Here is a 25534-nt window from a genome sequence, read left to right as displayed (position 1 = left end):
GGGCAGGAGGCATTGGCTGATGGGAAAGGCATGGAGGGTTGATGACTAGCGTGAGCTGATGAGACAGCAGAGGGAGCTCAGGTGGTCCCACCTTTGCCCTGGGCCTCAGTTTCCCTGACTGCACAGCAAAGTTGCTAGAATTTCCGATGCCTTGGGTGTTTCGAGGTGGCCGTATGTGCACTCTGGGTCTGCAGTGGGGGGATGAGGAGGCTTGGCAGGCCATTCCCCTACCCAGAACCTTTCCCCAGGGCTCTAGATCATCCCTGTGTCTGATCCCTGCTTCGTCTTCCCACACCATCTCATGCCTCTCTTGAGCCACTTAGGGGTCACTTTCTGATTCTCAGATCCAGATGAGTTATTTAGCCCCATTTTCCAGAAGATGGAAACTGAGGTTTTAGGAAGACAAGAGGCTTATCCCAAGTCACCTGGTACTACTTTTCCTTTCCTGTCCCCACCCCACCCCACCCCACCCTGGAGAATTGACTGCTAGGGCATCCTGTGTCCACCCTGCCTGAAAGGAGGTCAGAGGAGGGAGACCCCAACCCCCAACTTCCCTCTGTCCTTGCAGATCGCTGCTCAGGAGCTGTCAGATAACCGGGTCATCACACTGAGCTTGGCGGGCAGGAAGCTGGACAAGAAGGTGAGGCAGGGAGGGGAGGGGGTTCTCCATCAAGGGGCAGCAACCCTTCCCCAGCCCTGGGGTTGTATGGCCTGGGACTTCTGGCCACCAGCTTCATTGCCCCTCCAGGGACAAGTCCATTGCACACCGCCCTGCTGGCCACCCCAAATTAAGACTGCTTCACCATTGAGGTTTCTTATCATTTGGAGGTATTCAAGACATGGCTGGAAGCCCACTCGCTGGGGCTCCCCATCTCTGTAAATGCTTGGGTCCTTACAATAACCTACAGGACCCCACCTAATGTATCCATAGCCCCCTGATTCCCTGACCTCACCCCTTCCACATTCCCTGCCTTCATTCTGTTTTAGTCAGATCAGCCTCTTCACTGTCTGGGATTAAACCAGGCACCCTCCTGCCTCAGGACCTTTGCACTTGCTGTGCCTTCTGCCTGGGATGTTTTTTGCCCAGAATCTTTTCATGACTGTCCCCTCCCTCGCTTTCATCAGGCCTCTGCTCACAATGTCACCTTCTAGTTAGGCCTTCCCTGAAGAACCCTGCAGTGGTCCCTAACCTTCCGCCCCCTTTACTTCCGTCTCCTTTACTTGTCTCTTTATTGCTAATTCCTGCCTAGTGTATATTATTATTATTTGTGTGTGTGGGGGGGGGGGGGGAGCTGCACTGGCTCTTCATTGCTGCAGGCTTTCTCTAATTGCACTGAGCAGGGGCTACTGGCTAGTTATGGTGCTGGGCTTCTCTTGTTTCGGAGTATGGGCTCTAGGTACATGGGCTTCAGTAGTTGCGATGTGCAGACTTAAGTTGCTCCACGGAATCTTCCCCAATCAGGGATCAAACCTGTGTCCCCTGCCTTAGCAGGCAGATTCTTATCCATTGGACCACCAGGGAAGTCCCAATGTATGTTATTTACTCATTTGTTTTACTTCTCCCCACTCTTGAATGTAGCCTGTTATAGACTCCACATTTTCTTAAATGGAGTTTTAAAGAACTTTTCTGCTAGGATAATTTTGCTTTTATTTTTTCAGAACCCCACTAAAATAATTTAAAATCCCATTCTGCTGGGTACCTCCCCCTGCCCTGGGAACATTCTCTCTCTGACGTCCTGCCCCACCTGAGATGCTGGAATTGTAACTTCTACAGTCTCCAGGCCTCCAGCTCTCTGAGCACAAGCTCTGGTCACCCCAGGATGGGGTGGTTTCTCCTGGGGATGCTGCTTGGTTCCAGGAGTCTGCGACTGCCTGGGTCTCTGCTGAGCCCTGCAGAGGCTGAGGGAGTGGGACCAGCAGTTCCGCTCCTGACACTGGGGGTGGGGGAAGGGAGACAGCTGGGCCACACCCCCACCCCATCTGAATCCGGTAGTTATGCCTCCCTCACCCACATCCTCCCGCTTCCTCCAGGATCTATTCGGGAAGTCAGACCCATTTCTCGAGTTTTATAAACCAGGAGATGATGGCAAGTGGATGCTGGTCCACAGGACTGAGGTGGGTGTGTGGGGGTCCAGGGGTCTCTGAGCTAGTGGGCCTGCAGTCTGGCCACCCTGACAGCTCGGGGCAGGACCCGGCAGGCACATCCTACAGTGCCCAGGAAAACCCCTGATGGCCCCTAAGGACTTGCTCCCTCCTCATCACAGGGGTGCTCACATCCATCCCCAGAAGCGTGGCTGTGGGTCTCTCCACCTTGCCTCCCCCTGTCCCATTGTGTTGGCCCGATCCCAGAGCACTGCCACCCCTGGGCCCCTGCTCACCCCGGCCTCCTCACTGTCCTGCAGGTGATCAAGTACACGTTGGACCCCGTGTGGAAGCCGTTCACCGTGCCGTTGGTGTCCCTGTGCGATGGGGACATGGAGAAGCCCATCCAGGTGAGTGGGGGGGCTGCGGGAGCCCTGCTGCCCACCCTGCCAGCTCTGGCCTCCCGGTCACCTGAGGCTTCTTGGGGGTGCCTTGGCAAAGCTCTTGCTTATTAAGATGCAAGAAGAACCCGTGGTGGGGAGGAGCAAGAGACCTGAGTCCTTGTCCCAGGTCTGCCGGACCCTCTGACTGATCTGGGCAGGGCCCTCATCTCTGTGAACCTCTTGTTTAAAATGGGAACAGAGTGGCTGCCCTGTTCTTCCCGGAGGGCTGTGTGCTGCTCGCTAAGCTAATGAATGCAGGATCACCTTGGAAACAACCAAGTGTTGTCGCCGTTGATGAAGATGGTGATTACTAGTCTCTAAGAGCCCTCAGTCCTTGGGACCGGGTCTGAGAGCAGATGGGGTGGGGCAAGGCAGTAAGGCCGTGTAGGGACCCCCAGACAGGGCACCAGGAAACCTGGCTTCTGGTTCTGGCTCTCCTGCTGCCACTGTAAGACTTTGGGCCAGTGCTTCCCACTTAGAGCCTTGGTTTGCCCATCTGTACAATGGGTACAGTAATTCCTGTCTTCCTTCTAGGAGTGTCACGGCAGCTAAGTTAGCACATCAAGCTGGAACTTTTTGTGCCCACCTCAGGAAAAGAATTACAAGTTTAGGGAGGACTCCAGGCCATGGCCCATGAGGCCAGGTGGGCCACAACCCAAGACAGAGTAGCAGCCCAGTGTCAGGTGTGTGGGGTGTGCAGCTTCCCGCACCAGAGGGAGGGGTCTCCATTACTAGAGCAGACACCCTTTCTCCTCCTCCCAGCAATCATGGAAGGCTTCCTGTAGGAGGCAGTTCAGGAGCTACAGTCATCAGCCCAAGCCAGGTAGTCAGATCGAGGGGGAGAGGGAGGCACCCCCCTGCCAAAAAATAGACATGGGGTTTGCTTAGGGAACTGAGAGGAGCTGTGGGTACCTGCTGCGGGCAGCTCTGGGGTGACCTCGCTGGACCCACTGCAGGTTATGTGCTATGACTACGACAACGACGGGGGCCACGACTTCATCGGTGAGTTCCAGACCTCGGTGTCACAGATGTGTGAGGCTCGTGATGGTGTCCCGGTAAGATGTGCACAAGGGCGTGACCCTAAGCCCTCCACAGGGGACAGGGAAGGGGCAGGAGTTTTTGAATCAGGGGCAGACAGGGGCTCAGATCCCACCTCTCTGCCTTATGACCTTGAGCAAGACATTCAGTCTCTCTGAGCCTCAGTTTCCCCATCTGTCAAGTGGAGGCAAAATAGTAGAGTGGGAATTACATGAGATTATACAGCTGAAGTGCATAGTGAGCCCTCAGGAGCTATCCATTTGACTCCAGGCATGAGGTGGAGCCCACGGGTGGCAGGAATCAGTTCTGGGGAGGCATGAGCCCAGGGTGGCAGGAACCAGTTCTGGGAGGGCTTCCTGGAGGAGGTGTGCTACCCCTTGGCCCACACTGTAGAATGGGTTCTGGGGCCCAGGGGAGGGTCAGTCCCCGCAGAAGCCCCAAGCTGAGCCCCTCTTTCTCCTCCTGTGTTGTGCAGCGGGAGTTTGAGTGTATCAACCCCAAGAAGCAAAAGAAGAAGAAGAACTATAAAAATTCAGGCGTCATTATCCTGCGTTCCTGCAAGGTGAGTCAGCCTGGGTGGGCGTGGAGCAGGGGCAAGGTTTGGGGTCACACAGAGATAGATATATCACTGCAGAAGAGAGAGAGCACTAGGTGTGGCGCCAGCAAGTGAAGTGAAGGGAAAGTTGCTCAGTCGGGTCCAACTCACTTTGTGACCCCATGAACTATACAGTCCATGGAATTCTCTAGGCTAGAATACTGGAGTGGGTAGCCTTTCCCTTCTCCAGGAGATCTTCCCAACCCAGGAATCAAACCCAGATCTCCCCCATTGCAAGCGGATTCTTTACCAGATAAGCCCCAAGAGAAGGCCAAGAATACTGGAGTGGGTGGGTAATGGAGCCTCGTTCTGAGACCTTTTGACCTTAACCTCTCTAGGCCTCAGTCTGCTCATGTGTGGAATGGGAACATTAACATGATTAAGCATATAAAGTCTTATATCCTGTTCCTGTGCTGAAGTCAAGGAGGGTATGAGATGACCTTCCAGGGTCTCCTGGTTGGAGGGTAACTATTGTTGTTTAGTTGCTCAGTCATGTCCAGCTCTTTACCACCTCATGAACTGTAGTCCTCTGTCTATGGGATTCTCCCAGCAAGAATACTGGAGTGGGTTGCCCTTTCCTCCTCCAGGGGATTTTCCCGACCCAGGGGTGGAACCAGCGTCTTCTGCACTGGCAGGGGTATTCTTTACCAGTGAGCCACCAGGGAAGCCCAGGGTAACTGTAGGGAGTTGCTTTTTCCCAGGCTTGTCCACTGCATGCTCAGCATCAGAGGGGGAGAGAGCGCTGGGCCAGGGCACCCTGTCCCCTGGCAGTGACATTAGTGAGGGCTCGGCTTCCTGCCCTGCGGTGTAACTGGGGCCACCGAGGCCCACAGTGACATTGTTCACACCACTGTGGCCAGGCTGAGGTCAGGGGCCGGGCCCCCGGATGTCTGGTGGCCACATGTCTGCTGGAATCGGGTGGGACGTTAAAGAACGCAGCCCCGGCCAGGGCAGCAGGAGCCCTGAACACCAGGCTTGGAGGCCCCTGTCACTGGCTGTACCAGCTGGCCTCCCCCAGGCCTCAGATTCCTCACCTGGAGACTAGGAGTTACGTGAGCGTCAGTGAGGTCCCAATGCAGCAGCAGCCTGGGACAGTGAAGCTGGTGGGTTGCAGCATCGTGATTTCAGGTCCTTGTTTCAGAAACTTGTCACTCACACCCCCCTTCTGGGTTTCTGGCACCCGCCTTGTTATTTCTTGTATTCAGCCCCTCCTCCTCCCATTTTGGTGTCTTTTTTACTTAAAAACATTTATTTTACAGGGAACCCTTCTAACGTCACCAATATTAGAAGGCCAGTATCCTTTGACAAAAGGAGACAAAGACCAAACTATGTTTTAACAGCTTTAGTAATTTACAGCAGAAGGTCTTGATCCGGTGGCCTGGCCTCTCTCTGTTGCAAGTCAAGGTTGGTAAGAGCTGGAGAGACTTAGGGACCAAATGGCAACAAATTGAGGCTTTCTCTGCCATGTAATTGGGCTTCACAGGTGGCTCAGCAGTAAAGAATCCACCTGCCAATGCAGGAGACGCAGGTTCAATCCCTGGGTCGGGAAGATTCCCTGGAGGAGGGACAGCAACCCACTCCAGTATTCTTGCCAGGGAAATCCCGTGGACAGAGGAGTTTGGTGGGCTGCAGTCCATGGGGTCACAAAGCCTTAGACATGACGTAGTGACTAAACAGCTTATATATAATTATATAATTGGTAGTTGTTACTGACTTTGGGCCCTGGGACACTGTGTGGACTTATTGTGCATCTGTGTGTGTACAGATGTTCCACCAATTGGGAACCGTTGCTCCATTGTTACAGAGGGATTTGGGTTCTGTGGTAATCAGATCAGGTGCATCTGCTTTATTCGGCCTCCTTGATCACCATCTGGGCCCAGAGCGACAACTCCCCAGAGGTTGCTTGTGGCGAGCATGGCCAAGTGAGGGCCAGCCCTCGGGTGCGGGGCGGGGGCACACTGACCTCTCTGACTCCTTCCAGATAACCCGGGACTACTCCTTCCTGGACTACATCCTGGGAGGCTGCCAGCTCATGTTCACCGTAAGGCTTTCCACCACCCTACCCCACCCCTCCCCTCCCCTCTCCAGTGAGGATCCTCCTAAAGGGCTTGAGCTACGACTTCAGCAGGAGCCACTTGGGATAGACTTCAGGAAGGACTTTCCCAGGGCATGGGCTGTGTCTGACCAGAGAAGAGGGTATGGGTGGATGGGTCTGAGTCAGGGCTTCGCTGCAGGTCAGAGCCTGGATGCTCAGCCCTGAGCGTCACTGGTTAGGCTACACTTCTTCAGGAGGGAACAAAAGCCAGTTCTTTCCCATTTCCCTTCCTATCTGCTGCACCCTTCTCCTTGCTCACTCAGCCCCGTCCACACTAATCCTCACTGCTCCCCCACACACTAGCTCGGCTCTGCTCTGTCTTGGAGCTTTGCGTTTGCTGTTTCTCCTGTCTGGAACGCTCTTCCCCAGAGCCCTCTTGTGTCCGCTGCCCTGCAGGCTGTGACACTTAGGTCACCTCCGCCGATGCCTTCTATTCCTCTCCATCCCGTCTCCTGTTTTAGTAACTTCAGGGCATTTACCACTCTGAAATTTTCTCAAGTATTTTTTTTTAAATTTTCTTCTTACTTTCTGGCTACACCACGTGGCATGTGGGACCTTAGTTCCCCGACAAGGGATTGAACCCACACCCCCTGCAGTGGATTCTTAAGTATTTTTCACTGTCCCTGCCCCACTAGTGACTGTGAGTGTCCTGAGTGCGGGACTTTTGTTTTGTTTCCTCTCCACCCTCGAGGTATCACTCAGTACCCAGCATGTAGCACATGCTTAGTAAATACTCACTGGGAGAATGAATGGTCACTCTGCCGGTGGCCTGGAGTATGTGCCCCAGACTTGTCCCATTCCTCACCCAAAGGGAAGCCTCTGGACCACAGGAGAACCTGCTGGGGTCCTGTACTCTGCCCACTTCCCACCTAGCCTCCCTGATCTCCATCACCACCTCTAGGCCCCATGGGGGCTGGAAGTCATCTGCAGGACTCTAAGGAGGCAGGGGATTGTCTTGTTGACCTGTAACCCCACAGGTTGCCATAGCAGCCCCCCCCCGCCCCCAAGGCCCTGCTGTTCCTCCTGTGTGCATGAGTTCACTCAGCCAGCGATACCAAGCACCTCTTGTGTGCCAGGCTGCAGGCTGTGCCTCTGCAGTAGTCCCTGGCTGATCCCGACTGAGTCCTCGGGTGGCCGTCTCATGCCCTGGGTCCCTCTCTGGCTGGGCAGCCTTGCCACCGCTCCTTGCTCCCCTCCAGAGGCTGGGTGGGAAACCCTCACAGCTGAGAGAGCAGGTGGAGCTCAGTACCCTGCCCATCTGCCAGTCTCAGTCCATGTGGGGCACCTGCCTGGTGCTCTGTGCCCAGCCATGGACCTGACTCCGGGACCATGCGTCTTACCTGCAGTGAGCATCCAGTGTGACTAGATGTGCGGGCATTGCCCTAGCAGCCAGCCCCAGGTCCTGGTGCCCCTTGGTGGTCTGAGTGGTGGGGGGGAGATGGCCTGGTATGGGGGCGAGGTGTCTGGGAAGATGTCAATGGGGCAGTGGTATATGAATTGGGCCTGCAGATTGGAAGAGAGTGAAAAAATGACCTTGCTTGTAGAGGTAGAGGGAACCTCATGAATGAAGGCCTGGAAATGGAACTGTGACAGGGAAAAGGTTTGGGGCTGTACACTGATTTTGTATCACATCTGGGCAGTAGACTTGATGCTCTGGCAGTAGGGAGCCACAGATGGCCTTAGAGCCAGAGGAGTAACATGGTCAGTTTCCGGGTTTTGGACCATCTTATGGAAGCGGGGGTCAAGGCGGGGTGATGAGTGGGGCTTCCCATGTTCCATCAGCCTCTCTGTTCCCTGGAGGCAAGATAGGGAGCTGGGGTCTCTGGCCTTTTCCTGCAGGTTGGGATAGACTTCACAGCCTCCAATGGAAATCCCCTCGACCCTTCCTCTTTGCACTATATCAACCCCATGGGCACCAATGAATATTTGTCGGCCATCTGGGCGGTTGGGCAGATCATTCAGGACTATGACAGGTATGCTTATGAAGGGCCTGTGATGGTCGGCTTGGGCTCCATCCATTCCAGGAAGCTCAGTTGTCAAAGCTAGAAGGGACCCAGAGATCTTCAGACCTAGGAATGGGTAGCTCAGGACATGCATGTCCTGTGGCAGACATTGCTAATCAACTGCTGATCTCTCTCCAGCTGGTCCTAGCTCCTTCCTGAGATCCTTCTGCAAACAATACACCACGTAGCCAGTAAGAAAACGAGTCAAGACAGAAAATGAAACTCATTTGCTCTTGCTGCAACCTCCACTGTTAGAGCTGGAGAAGAACAGGCCTAGGGTGTGGGGAGAGAATTTATCACACAGATCAGGGAACTGGAACCCAGACATTCCGATTCCTGCACCTGCCCCCTAATGGCCTAACAGTCTCACTCCTGTGGGGAACTTCAGAGGAGCAGCCAGCCTGCATGGGCCCTCAGTCCGTGATCACGCTTCCTAGAGATCTTTGGTTTGGAGGACGGTGGGGAGTCAGTGAAGGAGAGCTGTATAGAGGGTGTGACCACCGACAGGCCACATGCAAAGTTGAGAGGGTCTTGGAGGATCCAGAAGTCACTTGAGGGTCGTGGTGTCATTTTCACAGATGGTGTTTGTCAGAACCTCCAGATCAGAGGGTGGAACGACCAGGAGGCCAACATGTGGGAAGCAGGTTCCTGAGATTTGGCAGGCACAAGAGCAGGCTTGAGAAGTCTGTGTGCACCTGGCCTCCTTGAGAGAGGCACCCTGAAGACCAGCTTCTGACTCCTGGGGGGCTCAGGGTCTACGCGGTGGCTGTAACCCCAGGCCACATTAAGAGAGGTGCAGCGAGCAGAGCAAGGGAGGTGGAAGTCCCCACCTGCATCTTTGGGTGGGGAAGCCTACCGTTGCTGCTCCAGAGACCCTTGTATCTATCTGCCCAGACCCTTGTATTCGCTGTGCTGTCTCATGGGCATTCAGATGCAACTGGACACCTGTCCCACTCACCGAAAACCTTTTGCTTCCTTTATTTCCCTCATCTCCCCCATCACTCCATCAGGAAATCTTTTCAGAATGTAATTGAATCCAACCTCTTCTCCCCGCTCCACAGCCACCAAATCATTTGAGCCACCACCACCTCCTGCTCAGAGTGAGTGATTCAGCAGCCTTCTCACTGGCCTCCCTGCTTCTGCCCTAGCCCCTGACAGTTTGTTCTCCACATGGCAGCCACAGGTTTCCTCAGTAAATACCTGCTGAATGAACAAATGAGACATGGTCCCTGTGTTCAGGGAGTTCCCATTGGAGGAAGAAGACAGGAAGTCACTGCAGTTCCCAGAGACTAGTTTACGTGTGAGGCAGGAGCTGTGAGTGCACCACGGAGGCAGGCATCCTGGGGTCTCAGGGAAACCCACAGAGGGACAGGGCCATTTGAGTTGGGCCTTAGAGGGTGAGTAGGAGTTTGCCACAGGGACGAGATTGGGGAGAGGTGTTTCAAGAAGGGGTGCAACAGGGCTGAAGTTGAAACCTAAAGATGCCCTATGTGTTTGGGGAACAGCGAGTAGCCAGTGGCCAGGACTGGGGGAGTGGGGAATGAGTGAGGGCTGGTAGAAGAGACTAGACTCGGACTAGGTGATGAAAGGTCTTGTATGCCAAGCCAGTGTTTTCACCTCAGAATTTTTCCCAGTCATAAAAGGGAGGCGAAGAGACAGCCAGTACATTTCAATTGCTTCATAACTGTGGTTTAGTGGTCGCCAAGGTCCCAGTTTGAGAAGGATCTCAACACTGTACTCAGGTCCATTGGTTAGAAGTGCTGTGATTGATTAGCAATGTCTGCCATAGGTGTAGATGGGGGTGAAGCCACTAATTCACCAGATACCCAGAAGTGGGTTTGGAGATCATCCAAACAGAGCTTTTTCTAGAGGCAGTAAGCTTTTTTTTTGCCTGTGGAAGCGTGTACAACCAACCGTGTGGGCCCAGCCCTAAGTACGGGGTGGGGAGGGTGAGCGTGGGTAGATGAGGCCCCTGCCTGATTGTCTCACAGTATTTTTTTTTTCCTCTCCTTTCTCTGATTAGTGATAAGATGTTCCCAGCTTTGGGCTTTGGGGCACAGTTACCCCCAGACTGGAAGGTAAGTGGAGCCAGATTGTTTCCTTTTGGCTGAGATGAGGTTTGTATGATGGCCTCTCTGGGACTGCCTTGGAAAGGCTGGGCTGGGGCCTAGCTTCCCTGCCTTCTCGTGTTTATCCCAAACCCACACTCATTTCTCATCCTGAACCGCACACAGGTAGTAGAGCCAGAACAGGGAATAAGTTATCCTATCTGCCCCCTGGCACCCAGTCATGTGGGAGAAGATGCTATCAGGTAAATAGGTTAAGTATGTCCTTTATATTGCCTAGGGCTTCCCTGGTGGCTCAGTGGTAAAGAACCCACCTGCTAATGCAGGAGACAGGAGTTCAATCCCTGGGTCAGGAAGATCCCTTGGAGTAGGGATTGGCTATCCACTCCAGTATTCTTGCCTGAGAAACCCCATGGATAGAGGAGGCTGGCGGGTTACAGCAACAAATATTGCCTAGGACATACTTAAACTAAAAAATTATCCATTATATATCTGAAATCCAAATTGAACTGGGCACTGTATACTCTGTCTGGCAGCCCTAAAGACAGGCTGTGTCATCAGTGCTGAGATGGGGCAGCAGTCCCTAGAGGAGGGCCCCAAACTGGCCTGGGGGTATCAGGGAAGGCTTCCTGGAGGAGGCAAAGTCTAAACCAAGAAGGGAAGGGAGAGTAGGAGTTTGCAGAGTGACTCAAGGTGGTGTCGTGGCAGGTAGAGTGTTCAGGGCAGAGAAAAGAGCCTGTGCAAAGTCTGGGAGGCAGAGGGAGCACGGTGAGTTGGAGGAACTGAAAGAAGCTGGGTGTGGTGAACTCTCCATGAAAGATGGGCAGGATGAGAGAGATGCGGCTGAAGAGGTGGGGAGCCAGGCATGCAGCGAGCTATGAGTGGGTCTACGTGTTGCTGGCATTCTGAAGGCCCACTCTGGCTGCTGAGTGGGGGAGCTGGCTGGGGTGATGCTGGGCAGAATGGAAGGATGGAGAGAAGGGGCATTATCCCTCATTGGTGAAAAACAGAGGTTCAGTGACTTGTCCAAGGACGTTTTCATAACAGGAAGCCTGAATTCCACCTGGGCAGGTGGACTCTCAGATCTGTTCTCAGAATGTGCTACCTTTCTGATGAGAAGCCTGGGGGTGTGAGCACAGAGGGCTCCTAAATCTACATTATGTTTCAGCCAGTGCCCTCTCTTGCCTGCCCTCCTGTACCACGTGCTGTTTCCACTGAGTATTCTCCTCTCGTCCTCTCCCGGGAGGGCAGTTTTCAGCTAGAACTTCAGGGAGTGGCTCTGTGGCATGCTGGCCATCGTGTGGCAGGGGACAGGATCCTGTGGGGCCAAAGCTGGGCCTCTGGGCAGACACAGTGATGCTGCTGGGGGGAGGGCAGGCTGGTGCGGCCAGGCCCTGCATGAGCTCGTTGCTAGGACACCAGCCAGCTTTCAAAGAACTCTGGCTGAATGAGATGTTTTCTTGTGCAAAAAGCCTCCTTGGAAATGTCACAGGGCAACTCTGGGGAGGGTGGGCGTGGCCAGGCTGGAGTGCCCAGCGGTGCCAGGAGGGTTGCTGGAGCGCGGCGTGGAAAGGGCAATGCTCTCCCCTCCTCCCGTTGGTGCTGGAGCCAGCGAGGCCTGCCTCCCAGCCCCTTACCTTCCCTCCTAGCTAACTTGCCGTGCCCTGCCACGTGAACCTTACTTTGTTCGTTCCCACCTCAGGGCCTTTGCACGTGATCTTCCCCTGGCCTTTGGCCCCCTTTCACTGACTTCCCATGCTGCTTCATAGCCTAGAGGTCATTTCCTCTAGGAAGACTTCCTCAGGCCCTTGCTGTGTCAAGCTCCAGGCACACACATGGTGTGCAGTATGTGATTGTGAACAGTAAATTTGGGGCCTGGTGGCCTGAGCAGGCAGAGGTGTTGGTTCTCTGAGTGGGAGGTTGGAAGGAGCTAGAAGCATGCAACTCAGCGGCCTGCCTTCAGGACCTCAGTCCCTGCCTGGGTCTGGCCCAGGTGAGCATGGAGAAGACCACTGTCCTGGGTAGTGGTGGAGGGACTGACCTTTCAGGACAAGCCAGAGTAGGTCAGGTGAAGAAAGGGATTGGGCCAAAGGATTGGCCTATGCAAAAAGGTCCGGGGTGGGAAAAAGCACAGTTTAGGACTTTCCCCGCTTTACAGATGGGGAAAACTGAGGCTCAGGGAGGATGGTCACTGAGGTCCCTTCAACCCCCTATGTGGCCCCAACCCACTGCCCTGCCAGGACCAGAGGGAATGACCTCTCAAGTAACTCAGGACCACAGGCTGGGCCCAGCCAGGTAGGGGCAGCAGAACCATTGATCCTTAGAAGGCCGTAGAGTCCCAGAACAAAGCTCTGTGGCTGGCCAATCCCCAGGGGCTCCTAATCGGCTTGGGGTGGCCTCCAAGAAGCTTGTCGTGTTTGTTGGCATTTCTCAGGCAAACCAGGGCAGCAAGTGTGGGAGGGGGCTGGACTGCCACGGGTAGCATGAGCTCTAATCCCCTGGATCCAGTCCTGGCTCTGCTGTGGCTCAGTCATGTGACCTGAGCATTCCTTGGGCTTTTCTGAACCTCAGTTGTTCCACCTGTGAAATGGAGCTGCTGGGTAGAGTAGGTGACCTGAGAGGCATCCAGGGTAGATGGGTGACCTCCCACAGCCCCACCCATTTGACCACAAGGCCCTACTCTCCCCTAAATAGAGGAAAAGAATAGGGAATGACGAATTTGGGTGGCTGAGAAAATGGAATATTAATCCATTCCTGTCAGGAGGGGGCTTTTCCCCCTTGGTCTCTAAAATCTCCTAAAATCTGATTTTGCAGGAAGCCAGCCCAAGGGAGACTTGTTTCCCTGGCAACCATTTTCCTCTCAGCCCCCTTTTGTACAAGCCCCCCTCTTAATCTCTGTAGAGGCTCATGAAGTTTCCATGGCAACAAGGACCTCCAGCCCCCACACCTGGAGCCCAGGCTGGGGACAGGGTGAAGCGGGCCCCTGGGCAGGGAAAGAGCCCAGGAGGGACATCAGGGCAATGGCTCCATGCCAGGCACTTAGGGCCGAGGGGCCAAGGAACAGAAAAGCCCATTCCCCTGAACGGCCCGTGTCTGCTCCTCAGGCCAGCAGGCACGAGGCAGTGCTGGGTGAATTCCCCTGCTGTGACCGTCCCATCTTGGTCCAGGAGGGCTCCGCATGGTCAGAGGTCCAACCAACCCTTTTACCCGGCTTGAGGATCCTAGGCCTCAGGTCTCTTCTGCTGTGTGGTCTTGGCACCCGGCTTCTTCCCCTCTCTGGGCCTCAGTTAGTTTACTTGTAAAGTGGGGATGTTGGACTCGGCAGGGGCTTCCAGTACCTCCCCTGCAGTGGCTCGGAGCTAGAGTGTCTGTCTGGGGTTGTTTGTGTCTGGACTGGAACATTCCTCCAGCAGCTGAAGGCGTGGGTCCCTTCCCCCAGGCATTTCTTTGCCTTCCTATTTAAACTCCTTAGGAGAGGAGCACCTTCTCAGGTTAGTGAGTTTATGTGAGCACAGGCAACAGCCCGACTTCAGTTCTGGTCCCAACGCTCCCCTTCGGTAGATGTGAGACCGTGGGATCATCTGGTCCATTTTGTCTCAGTTTTACATCTGTGACGGGGTGATACCAGACCTTTCTTTGGATTGTTGTGAAGAACGAGTGAGGGGATGCTGGCAAGGTGCTGGACGTGGACTGCAGCACCCAGTTCTCAGGGAAGGGGCTGTGTGGGGTCTCTGGCTGAGAGACAGTGGCAGGGAGAGAGGGCAGACCCTAACCCCCACCTGAGCTCTGGGCCTCCTGCTGTCCTGGGTTCTGCAGCCACCTCAGTCTTACCCACTGCCCTGAATGGGGTCTGGTTATGGGACCCTGTGTGGGCCCGCAGCTTCCAGGAGTGTGCAGGGTCACCTTCGATGACCTTCCCAGGCTCGGAGCTGGGTCTGCAGGAACTGGGCCAGAGCTCTCTACTCCCTGCCCTTCTGGCCCCATTATGTTTCCTGATCCCCCAGTCCTGCTCTGCGTGGGTTGTCAGCTAAGCCCCAGCTTGGTTTGCTGGCATAAGGTGGGCTTTCTTCCAAGCACTCGTGCTTATTAGTGAGATGGGGGAAGGCCCTCGAGGCCTGAAGAAGGGGAATTCTAATTATGTGAAATTGTACCGTGAACGCAGGTGGCGAAGGAGTGCTCCTTGAACCCAACACCCTCAGACACATCTCTGAGGAGGCAGAGACAGCCCTGGCCCCCCAGAAGAGATCAGGGTGGTATAGAAGGATCTGGGGGTTTCCCAGATGGCGCAGTGGTAAAGAATCCGCTTGCCAGTGCAGGAGATGCAAGAGACACAGGTTCAATCCCTGGGTTGGGAAGATCCGCTGAAGTAGGAAATGGCAACCTGCTCCAGTATTCTTGCCTGAAAAATTCCATGGACAGAGGAGCCTGGCGGGATGTAGTCCACAGGGCTGCAAAGAGTCGGACACGACTGAGTGAGAGAAGGGTCTGAGTTTCTTCTGTTTATGAAGTGGAGGTGGTTGGGCCTCGTGGTCACTCAGAGCCAGCGGTGGAGGTGAAAGCAGATGCAGGGGGTGCCACAGCCTTGACCTGGGGTTGGGTAGCAAAGAGCCAGTCTCCCTCAGAGGGAGTCTTGCTTGGCAGCGGGTGAGGCTGCCTGGGTCCAGGTATAGGCCAGGAGGCTCTGACTCACCATTTTCTCTGCATTTTAGGTCTCCCATGAGTTCGCCATCAACTTCAACCCCACCAACCCCTTCTGCTCGGGTGAGTGTCAAGCCCCCTGCATCAGCCCTGGTCTCCCTGGGCGGAGTACAGCTTTCTGTCTTCCGCACCTCTCCCCATCACACTTGCTCAGGATGGCAAATGGGGAAGAGGCTGCAATTTGGAGTCAGGTGGCCTGGCATTCAGGGCCAGCTGTGCGACTTGGAGAGGTCACTGCACCCCACTGGGCCGGTGCCACTTCACCTGCCCCAGGGGAGGGAGCTCACCTCACTGGGTAGTCAGGTGAGAATAAAGGGAAGTGTTGACAGGAAGCCCTGTGTAGGTCAGGAGGTGAGGGCAGCAAATTACACACCTGCTCCTCTCCCCTCCCTCCTGCCCTCACGGGGAGAGCCCAGCCATGTCCTGCCTGACGTGGGCAGGGGTGCTGGGCAAGAGGGAGGGGCAGGCAGCGAGCATGGTGTCTGTGCTCTCCGCGCCCCAGGCCTCAGAGGATTTCTGAGCCTCCCAGAATCAGTTAAGAAACAGTGAAAGAGAAGTGGTACGGAAGAGGGTGGTCCCTGACTCCACGAGAGCTTCTAGCTTCAACTGGCTTCAGATGGAGCATCTGCCTTCCCTGGGGATCCCTGAAGCTGGGTCAGGTTTGTATGTGAGAGGGGACTGCATCAGGTCACCACCTTAGGGACGATGCTGTGACTCAGAAGCCATGGGCCTCTGCTGACTGGAAGTGTGGTCCTGCCCTCCGGCTGGGGTCTGTGTGGTTTGGAGCAGAGAGAGACATTCTGTCCATTTACCTCATCTCTGGCCAGAGGCCTTCTCGACAGGATGGCAGGGCAGGCGGTATTCTTAGACTTGTAACGGCAGCTATTTACAGAGCACCGTCTGTCTGCAGGACTGTGCAAACCTTAGCCCCTCACCAACCCTAAGAAGCCATAGCATGTGCAGAATGGACCCCCAGATGGCTTCCTGGGACCCGAGTGTCACTGCAGGCTCTGCCCACTCCTTCTCCAAGAGGAGCCTGCTAGACCCCCTCTTGCCAGCTCACCAGCCCCTTTGACAGGATCAGATAGATTTTTTTTTTTAGGATCAGATAGATTTAAGTACCTTCCCTCAGGCCCCATGACTAAGAAGTGGTAAAGGCAGGATTGGAACTCAGGTCAGACTCCGTGTTCAGGACTCTTTATTCCACCCTGGCCCTGCTCTGGGACCTTCCAGTACCCCAGGGCCCAGACTGGGCACAGCAGGGGTCTTTGGGTTGGGGGCAGGGTCAGGGAGGACCAGGCTGATCCAGAGTCTTCTCTTCTCCCTGAGGAAGGTGTGGACGGCATCGCCCAGGCATATTCGGCTTGCTTGCCCCACATCCGCTTCTATGGTCCCACCAATTTCTCTCCAATCGTCAACCATGTGGCCCGGTTTGCAGCCCAAGCCACGCAGCAGCAGACAGCCACGGTGAGTAGGTGACCACTGGTGTGGACGTGCAGGGTAGGGCAGGCACCGGCTGGGTGTTCTGCCTCTCCGTGTTCTAAGATCCTAGGTGAGCCCAGTGTCTCTCCACTTTTAGTTTACCTGCAGGGATGGGGAAGGGGTTGGGGGCAAGCTTGCCTTGGTTCCGGCTTCCTTGAGCACAGACTCCAGGACAGAGAGCCATTCCATTGTTTGTGCTTAGAGGAAAATAGGGTTGTGATTATTGGGAAGTGCCTTGATGGGCAGAGGGAAACCTGGGTCTGGGGTCCCTGCAGCCCCCACCTCACACTGAGGGCTTTGGAACTGTCTGGCCCAGGTCTGGTGGTCAGTGACAGGGCTGCTGTGTGGCATCTGGAATATACGGCAAACAGCTGTCCAGGGAATTGTGCATCCCAGCCACTCTCCCTCCCCTCCCCCTCCCAGCTTCAGGCCCAGTGCCAGTGTTGGGGCCACCTTGTCTGCCTCCCCTGCAGTCCACCAAGGCTTGTGATGTGAGTTGGAGGTCTGAACCCAGACTGGGAACCGGCACACGCATTGGGGTGGTGGAACCTGGACTGTGACTGAGGCCCCTGTGCCCTCGGTGGAAGGCGGCTTCCTTCTCCTCTGGAAGGAAAGGGTTGCTGCACAAGTGCTGAAGTCGCTCCTGCCTGCCCTTTTCACTCTGCCTTCATTCGCCAGCTGCCCCGAGGCTGTGGCCACTGTCACATGCCCCCACCCCTCCTATCCATGCTCCTGCTGACAGGTCCTTTAACTGTAGACATCAGGTCCTGCCCCTCCCCCCCAGCCCCACACTCCTTTCTTCACTTGCGTTGACCATCCCACTTCCACCTTGTTCCGCCCCTCAGAGACACCAGCTTGTCCTTTGTTCTGCCATCTCCTGTGCCTGGAGGTCCTTCCCGATGCTGGCTCCGTCCCTTCTCTCAGTGTCCCCTCAACTGCTACTTGCCTGCGGCCTACCCTGCACACTCACTCAAGCCTCTCTCCTGCCTTCTGCTTATGCCTGTCTTGACGCTGATGAGGGCGGCAACATCTCCTTCACATATTCTGCGTTTCTGTCTCTTGTGTCTCTCCTGTGTTGGACCCTCAGCCCCGTGGGGCCGTGCAGTGTGTGTGTCTGCTGTCTCTTATCTACTCCAAGGCCGGTGCTGCGGCAGACGCTTGTGTTCTGGGAATGGATGGATTTAAGTTGGCCCCTGTCATGTGCTGTGCACCCCACGAGGAGCTGGGAGGAGGTGATTCAGCCAGGGCCTCTCTCAAAGGGAAAGGGACCTGGTCCCATTCAGACTGCCCGGAGGAGGGAGGCACCTGCTGAGGAGGTTAGAGGTTGCCTCCCCGAAGACGGAGGCCAAGATAAGAGGAGGGGAGGTTATGAGAGCAGACAACACTGGTCAGCCTGGGGAGGGCAGGACAGCAGCACGTGGTGTGTGGGAAAGGGGGTCCTGGGGTCAGCCTGCCAGGGTGTGAATCCTGCCCCTGCCTGTTCATCACTGTGTGACCTGGGTAAATCGCTTACTCTCTCTGAGCCTCGTATGTACCATGGGAATAGTAATAGGACCGACCTTGGGGTGGTGGTGTTAGGATTAAAATGTGATAACACAACAGCTGGCAACCCGTGAGACCTGAGGACGAGGAAAGACAGGCGGCAGAGGGTTCTGGGGAGAGCCCCCAGGCAGAGGGGACAGCAGATGCCGGTGATGGACAGGAAGGAGGTTCGAAGGAAGGTGGTCCCGGTCGTTTCTGCTCCAGGGAGCATGACCTGCTCTAGTCCTGGCCTTGGTGGTAGCAGCTGACGGCTCTGAGCCTGTTTCCTTTATGAAATGGAACAAGCCCACCTGATGGGAAGTAACTGGGGAGGACCTGCGAGTTGTTTTTTTATGTTCCTGGGTTAGAATTGGAGGGGGCAGAGGGAGGGTTGCCCCTCACCTCACACACTGTTTGGATGCCTGCTGCTGCCCAGGCCACTGTCCCGCCTAGTCTTTTATCTGCCTGGACTCGCTTTCAGAGGGATGGAAGAATGGCCTGCATTCTTGTTTAAGCGTAAAAAATGGGGTGGAGCAGGAATGGAGCCCAGGGTTCCTCTTGTGCTCTTTCACCTGCCGAGCAGGTTCTGAGAAGGGGGCCAGTACCTGCTAGACCCTCAATCTGGAGAGGCTTGGGCACTGGGGACTGCCAGGAAGGTGTCTTTGTGTTCTGGGGAACAACTGCTGAGGGCCCTCACAGGGAAGAACTTGGTGCTTGCTCTGAGCCCATCTTGATCCTGACCAGTCCTAATCCTCACAATCCCCCAGCCCCTTTCGTCATGACCAGGTCCTTCCAACCCTGGCTCCCACACCCTGGGGAAGCACTGTCACCCACCCTGGGTGTGACCTCCAGCCAGCACCTCTGGGCTGCAAGAGGCCCCTCCCACTCTGCTGTCCAAGACGACCTCCTGCCTTCACTCTGTCTGTATCACTGTGTGCTGAAGGTGGGCCTCAAGCTCTGGGGGCCCACTGACCTGGCTTAAATCCCAGCGCCCCACTTCCTGACAGTGGGACCTAGAGCAGGGTGCTTAAGCTCTGCCAACTTCAGTTTTCTCATGTGTACAACGGGGATGATGGAATGCTGCCTGCCTAAAGGAAGCACTGCAAGGATTCAGGCAGATCGGCATCCAAACTGCTCAGCACAGAGCCTGGCACTTGACAGCCCCTAATCAACGTGGGCTGGTGAATCTTCTGAGGACGCCTCTTGGGCCGGCAATTGGTGATGCTGAGCTCATTTAGGCCTAAAGCAAAAGGAAGTGATCTGCGCAGTACCTGATGCTTTTGAACAGCCGCTGTTTGGGAAACACTTGGTGTGGCTTCATCCTCCCTGTCCCCGGCACACGAACATGCACGCACACCCACGCACAGGAAATCAAGAGCAGGTGGTGGAAGCATCTCTCCAGGCAGGCCCGCACTCTCCCATTCATTCACATAGCTTGGTTCTACAGTGTGTGTTTCCGTGCAGCAATGGGGAGACCATGATCCCAGGCTATGGCCGCTGCCCTCCCAGGGCCAGTGGTCTAGTGGGGAGCTGGGCCAGGAGACAGCAGCTGTAATGCCAACGGATTAAACCTGTGATGGCAAAAGCACAGGATTATAAAGGTGGCACCTACCCCAGACGAGGGCTCAGAGCTGGCTTCCTCGAGGAGTGAGGTCCAAGCTGAGACTTGGAGGCTGCTTAAGAGTTGGTCTCATAAAGGGTGTGTGTGTGTGGCGTGTCCCAGGCAGAGGGAACAGAATAGGGCAAAGGCTTGGAGGTGTGGTGTGTGGCGTAACTGAAGGAAGGGGTGTGATGTAAGAGGGGTGGGTGGGGGTAAGGTTGAAAGGTAGGCCAGGTCCCAGAGATGCCTTCTAAGCTAGTGAGGAACCTGGACTTTCTCTTGAGGGCAGTGACAGTCACTGAAAGATATTAAGTTTGGATGGGACCACGGGGCTCTTACTGTGGAGAGCTCCTCATCCTCCCCTCTGCTCTGACCTCTATGACCTGGGTCTTCCTATCCGTGGTCCATTGCTGGTTGGCTGCCTAGGCAACCAGTCCTAATGGTGGGTGGGGCAGGGGTAGGGGGCATGTGGGAAGCAGTCAGCACCCTGGGAATCTCCCTCCACTCCCCAGGGCCCTCAGCTGCCAACTTCTCAGAAGTAAGCTAGGAATGAGTGCAACTTTCCTGGACTCTGCCTGGAATTCTGTGGTCAAGTCAGTTTCATATAAATCAAGTCACACGTTAAATGTGTTAGGGGAAGTGACCATTTACAGCCTGAGAAACCTGAAAAACCTCTTGGGTAAGGGCAAGATACAGTCCATCCTTGTAATGTGTCGGAGATCTGGGATCTGGGTTTGACCCGGTGGCAGTTGGTCATGTTTATGGAGCACACACAGGGTGCCAGGCCCATGAGATACAGAAGGCCTGGGGGAGGGGCTGCCCTGAGGAGCTCTAAGGGTGCGGGGGTGGGGTGGGGGGAGAAGTGTCCAGAGGAGTCCTCCCCACGTGGTATTCGCTGGCAGTGGAAGCAGAGCTCAGGCCTCCGGGAGCCTTGGAGCTGTGGCTGGGGAGGGTTCCCAGGCAGGAGGAACACCAGGAAAGGCACGGAGGTGGGAAAGCTTGGGGTAGGGTAGACCAGGACTGCCTGTGGGGACAGCAGAGGCCCTGCCCACCTCCTCCTGCCTGACGCCTCCCTTCTTTCTCCCCTTCCACAACATCCTTCCCATCTCTCCGTTGATGTCTTGGGGATGGGGTTGTGGACTCCTGGGGTTGGAGTGCACCTTCGGGTTCCTGGACAACCTCATTTTTGCCTGGGACGGGCTATGAAGCCTAGGACTTGTCAGCGGCACTTCCAGTGCCAAGGCTGGCCCAGGCTGCTCCCCGGCGGGCCCAGCTGCACAGATGCTGAGGCCTGGGACATAGGTGCGGGCACTGTGGGTGTCTGGCTGGTGCACAGGAGTGAGAGTTGAGTCCCATGCCATACCTCTGGGCCCTGCCCTAGGTGGCTGTCCTGGCCATTCAGGCCTCCTGAACTGGGGCGCTGGGGGAGAGGGTACAGAAACCTTTGCCCTGCCAGGCCCCACTACTGGAGAGAGAGCTACTGAGCACTGATGCCATTGTGGCAGAGCCCCAGGCTTGGGCTTGAACCTCGACTATGCCCTTCCTGACTGAGTCCTTGAGCAAGTCATTGAACCCGTCAGCTTGTCTCCCCATCTCCAAAAGGAGAATCCCAGAGTGAGGGTGACAGGGAGTGTGTGTGGTCACTGCCACCATGACTCACCCTTTTAGTTGGTGCCTACAGTTCTGCAGGAACCAGGGCCTGCGGGCTCCAAGTCTCCAAATGCAGACACGTGGCTGGCTGAAAGGGAAGAGTCAAGAGGGCCGTGTCAGGAGGAGGGTGGGAGACTGTGGTCTGAGCTGGACGGGGCTTGGAAACCAGCCCCACCCTCTGAGTGGAGAAGCCTGTCACCCACGGCCAAGTGTTCTTTTCTGTCCTCATAGCCAGGCTTCTCCTGCCAACTTAGGTACCCCAGAAATACTGTCCTGGACCATTTGTGGTAGGATAGCAGTGGGGTGAGAGGGCCACAAAGAGAAGGGGGTGTTGGCTGGCTGGGACGATGGTGGGCTGTGAGGGGACAAGAGTGTGGAAGGGCTTATGAGGTGACCCCCAACTGGAGGAATGGGGACTGGCAGCAGCAGCCTCCACTGCAAGGATTCAGGCTGCCATCTCCATAGCAACAGGTATCTATCCCCAGCCAAGTGATCAGTCTCTTAAAGGCACAGTGCAGAAGTTGGATTACTGTTGGGGGTTGGGGCTTAGGATGGTGGGGTCCATACCTCCATGCGGTTCATTCCTGCCTTCCACAGCTGTGTCTGGGGACAGGCAGGAGAGTAAGGAATCCTTGATGGCTGAACTTGTGGTCTCCATATGCTTCCCAGGCAGTGAAGGGCTTTGCTGAGTGAGAAGGTGGCCAGATGCTGACTTGGGAGCTGGCTTGCTTCTGCCCTTTTTACCTCTATGACCTTGACTATTCTGGGTCCACATCGCCTCTCCTAAGAATCAGAAGGGTCAGACAAAAAGGCAAAAGCCCTAAACAGAGACTGTTAGGACCACAGGGGCTTTTCTGTTCATTTTATGGATAGGGAAAACTGAGTCCCCAGAAGGGGTCAGGGGAGGCTAGGCACAGAACCAAGTTGAAGATGAGATCTCAGGCAGCTGGGAGTCCAGTGAGCTTTCCTGAACTTGATTCACCTACCCCCCACCTCCACAGTCTGTGCTATGGCCACCTATCACCTACACTAATTATTATTCAGTTTTTTTTTTCCACTTAATTTTATAGAGAAACTATAACCCACTGTACAGGAAAAGTTAGTTATTGTTTGCTAGGATAGAGAGTAACAATAAAAATAAATACATCAGGCAGCACAGTGGTAGCAAGATCTACCTAGAGACTGCTATCTCTGGAGCTCTTAGGTTCCTGCCTTCTCTTTGTTAATAGGGTGGGTTAGCAAGTGCGACATACTGGCACCAGACAGACTTCCTCCTGGGTACAGTTTGTAGAATTCAAAGACCACTGCAAAACCAGTACCCTCCCCACTGTGACTGATGCTGTGTCTGGGGTGTGCCCAGACTCTGCTTGTTGCCAGCAGACCCCACACTCCCAGAAGCACTGGCCTAGATGAACTGCTTAGCTCCTACAAGGTTGGCTGTGCTGACAGGGAATGAGCAGGGTCACAGGTGTTCACCTGCAAGTGGAGTAGAGAAGGGTAGGCTGGTCTCAGAGTCCACAGGCCAGAAGACATCTTCCCCAGCAGCCGTGGGCCTTGCTCTGTGGGGGTACGGCTGTTAATTACTGAGCTGCTACCACGTGGCTGGCGTGGTCTCTTTGAGAGGTGTGGAAACTCCCATTCTGCAGATGAAGAAACGGAGGCACAGCCAGTTGAGACAGTGGCCCGGAGTCCCACGGTGTAGCCACTATCAGAGCCAGGCCTGGAGTCTGGAGCTCTCAGACTCCTGAGTTGGGAAAGGCAGAGGAAGAGAGCAAGCAGTCTGTGCTTCCGGCTGTGATAGAGGCCTGCAGGGCCCGAGTGTGGAGGGAGGCGCTGCGATCTGGCAGCAGCTCTGGGAGGAGCGCAGCCTTCCTCCCAGGGGTCAGAGGGGTTGGGGCGGGTGGGAAAGGAGGGAGGGGAAGGGTAGCCAGGGGCCCTGGGCTGTGCTGAGTGCCTGCTGACCCCCTCCCACAGCAATACTTCATCCTCCTCATCATCACGGATGGTGTCATCAGTGACATGGAGGAGACGCGGCACGCCGTGGTGCAGGCTTCCAAGCTGCCCATGTCCATCATCATCGTGGGCGTGGGCAACGCTGACTTCGCAGCCATGGAGTTCCTGGACGGGGATAGCCGCATGCTGCGCTCCCACACAGGGGAGGAGGCAGCCCGCGATATTGTGCAGTTCGTGCCCTTCCGAGAATTCCGCAACGTGAGTGTGGGAGCGGACTGGGGAGGGGGCAGTTACAGGACCCCAACCAGCACAGTTGTTAACAATCCAGGATGAAGGCGCTGGGATTGCCTGCCCAGTCCTAGGCTCCTCTACCCTCAGCTCTGTTGACTACATACTTCCTGAGGGCCTACTACGTGCCCGGGGCCATGCCAGGCCCTCTCCCCAGGTGAGGCTACGTGACAGTTGCTGAGCACTTGCTTCAGCAACTCAGGGGAGTGGTGCCTAATCCAGACTGAGGGCTTCAGGACAGGGGTTCCAGGAGGACCTGCCTTCTAACCCTGAACCAAAAGTCAGAATTATCCATGTGGGGCAAACCATCCCAGGAGAAAGAGATGAGAGCAGAGGCCCTGAGGTGCTTTTGAGGGGCTTTCCTGGGATTCACAGCTCACCAGCCTCCTCACCTCAGGTGGAAAACAAGGCCCACCCCTCAATGGCCTCCTCTCCCTGAGGGCTTCTCTAAGGGGGATCTGGAGGCCTCCTACGCTCCTGGAGGTGGCTCTGGTCCTTCTGCAGGGGACCAGGTCTGCTTACAGGGAGGCTGGCATTAACTTCGTGGGCACTGCCCTTGCAGCAGGGCCCACAAGCAGCCCCCGAGGGAGCTCTCAGATGCCACCCTGCACTGCCAGCCTGGAGCCTACCTCTCATTTGACGAGAGGCACACTGTGTTCCTCTCCTCCTGGCCTCCGCGGCCTCAACCATAAGGACTTCAGCGTGCTGTGGCTCAGGTCCTGGGAGCTAGTTCCTGAAGAACTGCCCACTCCAGTCTGGAAGCACTGGTACTCACCTCTCTGCCCAGGACCCTGTGGGTTTGCCTGAGCTGGTTCAGTTCCTTCCTCTGGAGTGTGAGCTTCCTGAGGACAAGTGCTGAGCACTGCCCACCCAGGCACCGCACAGACACTGACCGAGCTCCTGGTGTGCCCGGCCTGTGTCTGAGTGATGAGCAGCGAATCAGTTGCAGCCCCTTGATCCCGGCCGAGGAGGAGATCAGGGACTGTTTGCAAGATGAGTAGGCTGTGCAGCCCGCGTCCACCATCTCTTTCCCCCAAAAGCCTCCTATAGACAAATTCATCCTGAAATGTTACTCCTGGGCACGTCGCGTGCTCAGGTGAGTCACACTTAGTGTCAAGGCAAAGGAAAGCGCTGCCAAAGGTGGGATTTCAGGCTTGGGCTGGACTGAGGGATGCTAGTTTTAGACAGCTCTGGTTTTCTGGTCTAGCTTGTCCTCCAGGGACACCTTCTATACCAGCTGCCTGGGCGTGGTGCGCCTCCCCACTTCATCCAGTAATCCTCTCTCTCTCCTCACTCTCCACCCTACCCTGCAGGCGGCAAAAGAGACCTTGGCCAAAGCTGTGCTGGCCGAACTACCCCAACAAGTTGTTCAGTATTTCAAGCATAAAAACCTGCCCCCCACCAACTCGGAGCCCGCCTGAGTGCCAGCCCTTCCCCAGCAGCAGCATGCCGGCTGGGCCTCCTGCCCTCCCCAGGAACATGCACGTTCACCCTGCTTCCTTGTGGGTGGCCCTATTTTTTTTTTTTTTTAATGATCCACATTTTTATTTTTTACAACCGGACCTCCACCCCCAACTTCCTCCTGCCCAGCTGGGCTTCCTTTGTTGGAGTTGACTGATGATGCTTCCAGGCCAAACTGGCTTCCTCTCCTCCTCTTTCCACCCTCGCCACTCTTAAGTATTGAATGTACTTTGTATAATTTTAGTGGAATTATTATTAAAGAGAATAAAATTTTTACAATCATAATTGGCTTTTTCCAAGTAACTAGCTGCAGACTCAACGGAACGTGTCCCCGGTGCCTACTCTGTGGTAGCCTGCACCTAATTCCTGCTGTTTTTTATACTGTGACCATGTTCTATTTGTTATACTCAGGGTAATAAAGGAGTTTTGGATGTCCCTGTGTCAGCTCCTTCCTCAGCTGGGACCTGACAGGCTCACTGATCTGGGAAAGGAAACAGGAAAATGCCTTTCCCCCAGCAAGCCTGTGAAGTCGGTACCATCACCTCTACTTGGGGACATG

General features: G+C 55.4%; 1 protein-coding gene and 1 long non-coding RNA gene across 2 annotated transcripts in view; one reads left to right on the top strand and one right to left on the bottom strand.

Moving 5' to 3' along the window:
- CPNE2 (copine 2) overlaps positions 1-25260 on the top strand; it is a 52712-nt gene extending 27452 nt beyond the window's left edge. The window contains exons 5-16 of the mRNA XM_020903797.2: positions 569-640; positions 2032-2115; positions 2403-2492; positions 3482-3580; positions 4039-4125; positions 6140-6199; positions 8093-8226; positions 10280-10334; positions 15032-15083; positions 16354-16487; positions 23248-23484; positions 24828-25260. Coding sequence (XP_020759456.2) covers positions 569-640; positions 2032-2115; positions 2403-2492; positions 3482-3580; positions 4039-4125; positions 6140-6199; positions 8093-8226; positions 10280-10334; positions 15032-15083; positions 16354-16487; positions 23248-23484; positions 24828-24935 — 1212 coding nt within the window. The 3' untranslated portion in view covers positions 24936-25260. The remainder of the gene's footprint in view (positions 1-568; positions 641-2031; positions 2116-2402; positions 2493-3481; positions 3581-4038; positions 4126-6139; positions 6200-8092; positions 8227-10279; positions 10335-15031; positions 15084-16353; positions 16488-23247; positions 23485-24827) is intronic.
- Positions 16202-21269, bottom strand: LOC110144008 (uncharacterized). Its single transcript, XR_011482210.1, has 3 exons — positions 19963-21269; positions 19295-19594; positions 16202-16604 (listed from the first exon to the last, which is right to left on the bottom strand). It is a non-coding gene; the product is annotated as an uncharacterized lncRNA (long non-coding RNA).
- Positions 25261-25534: the final 274 nt, after the last annotated feature.

This window comes from Odocoileus virginianus, chromosome 20, assembly GCF_023699985.2.
Source record: "Odocoileus virginianus isolate 20LAN1187 ecotype Illinois chromosome 20, Ovbor_1.2, whole genome shotgun sequence".
In the NCBI taxonomy this organism is placed as follows: Eukaryota; Metazoa; Chordata; class Mammalia; order Artiodactyla; family Cervidae; genus Odocoileus; species Odocoileus virginianus.
The sequence above is the reverse complement of the archived record's forward strand: the minus strand, read 5'-3'. Positions and strand labels throughout refer to the sequence as shown.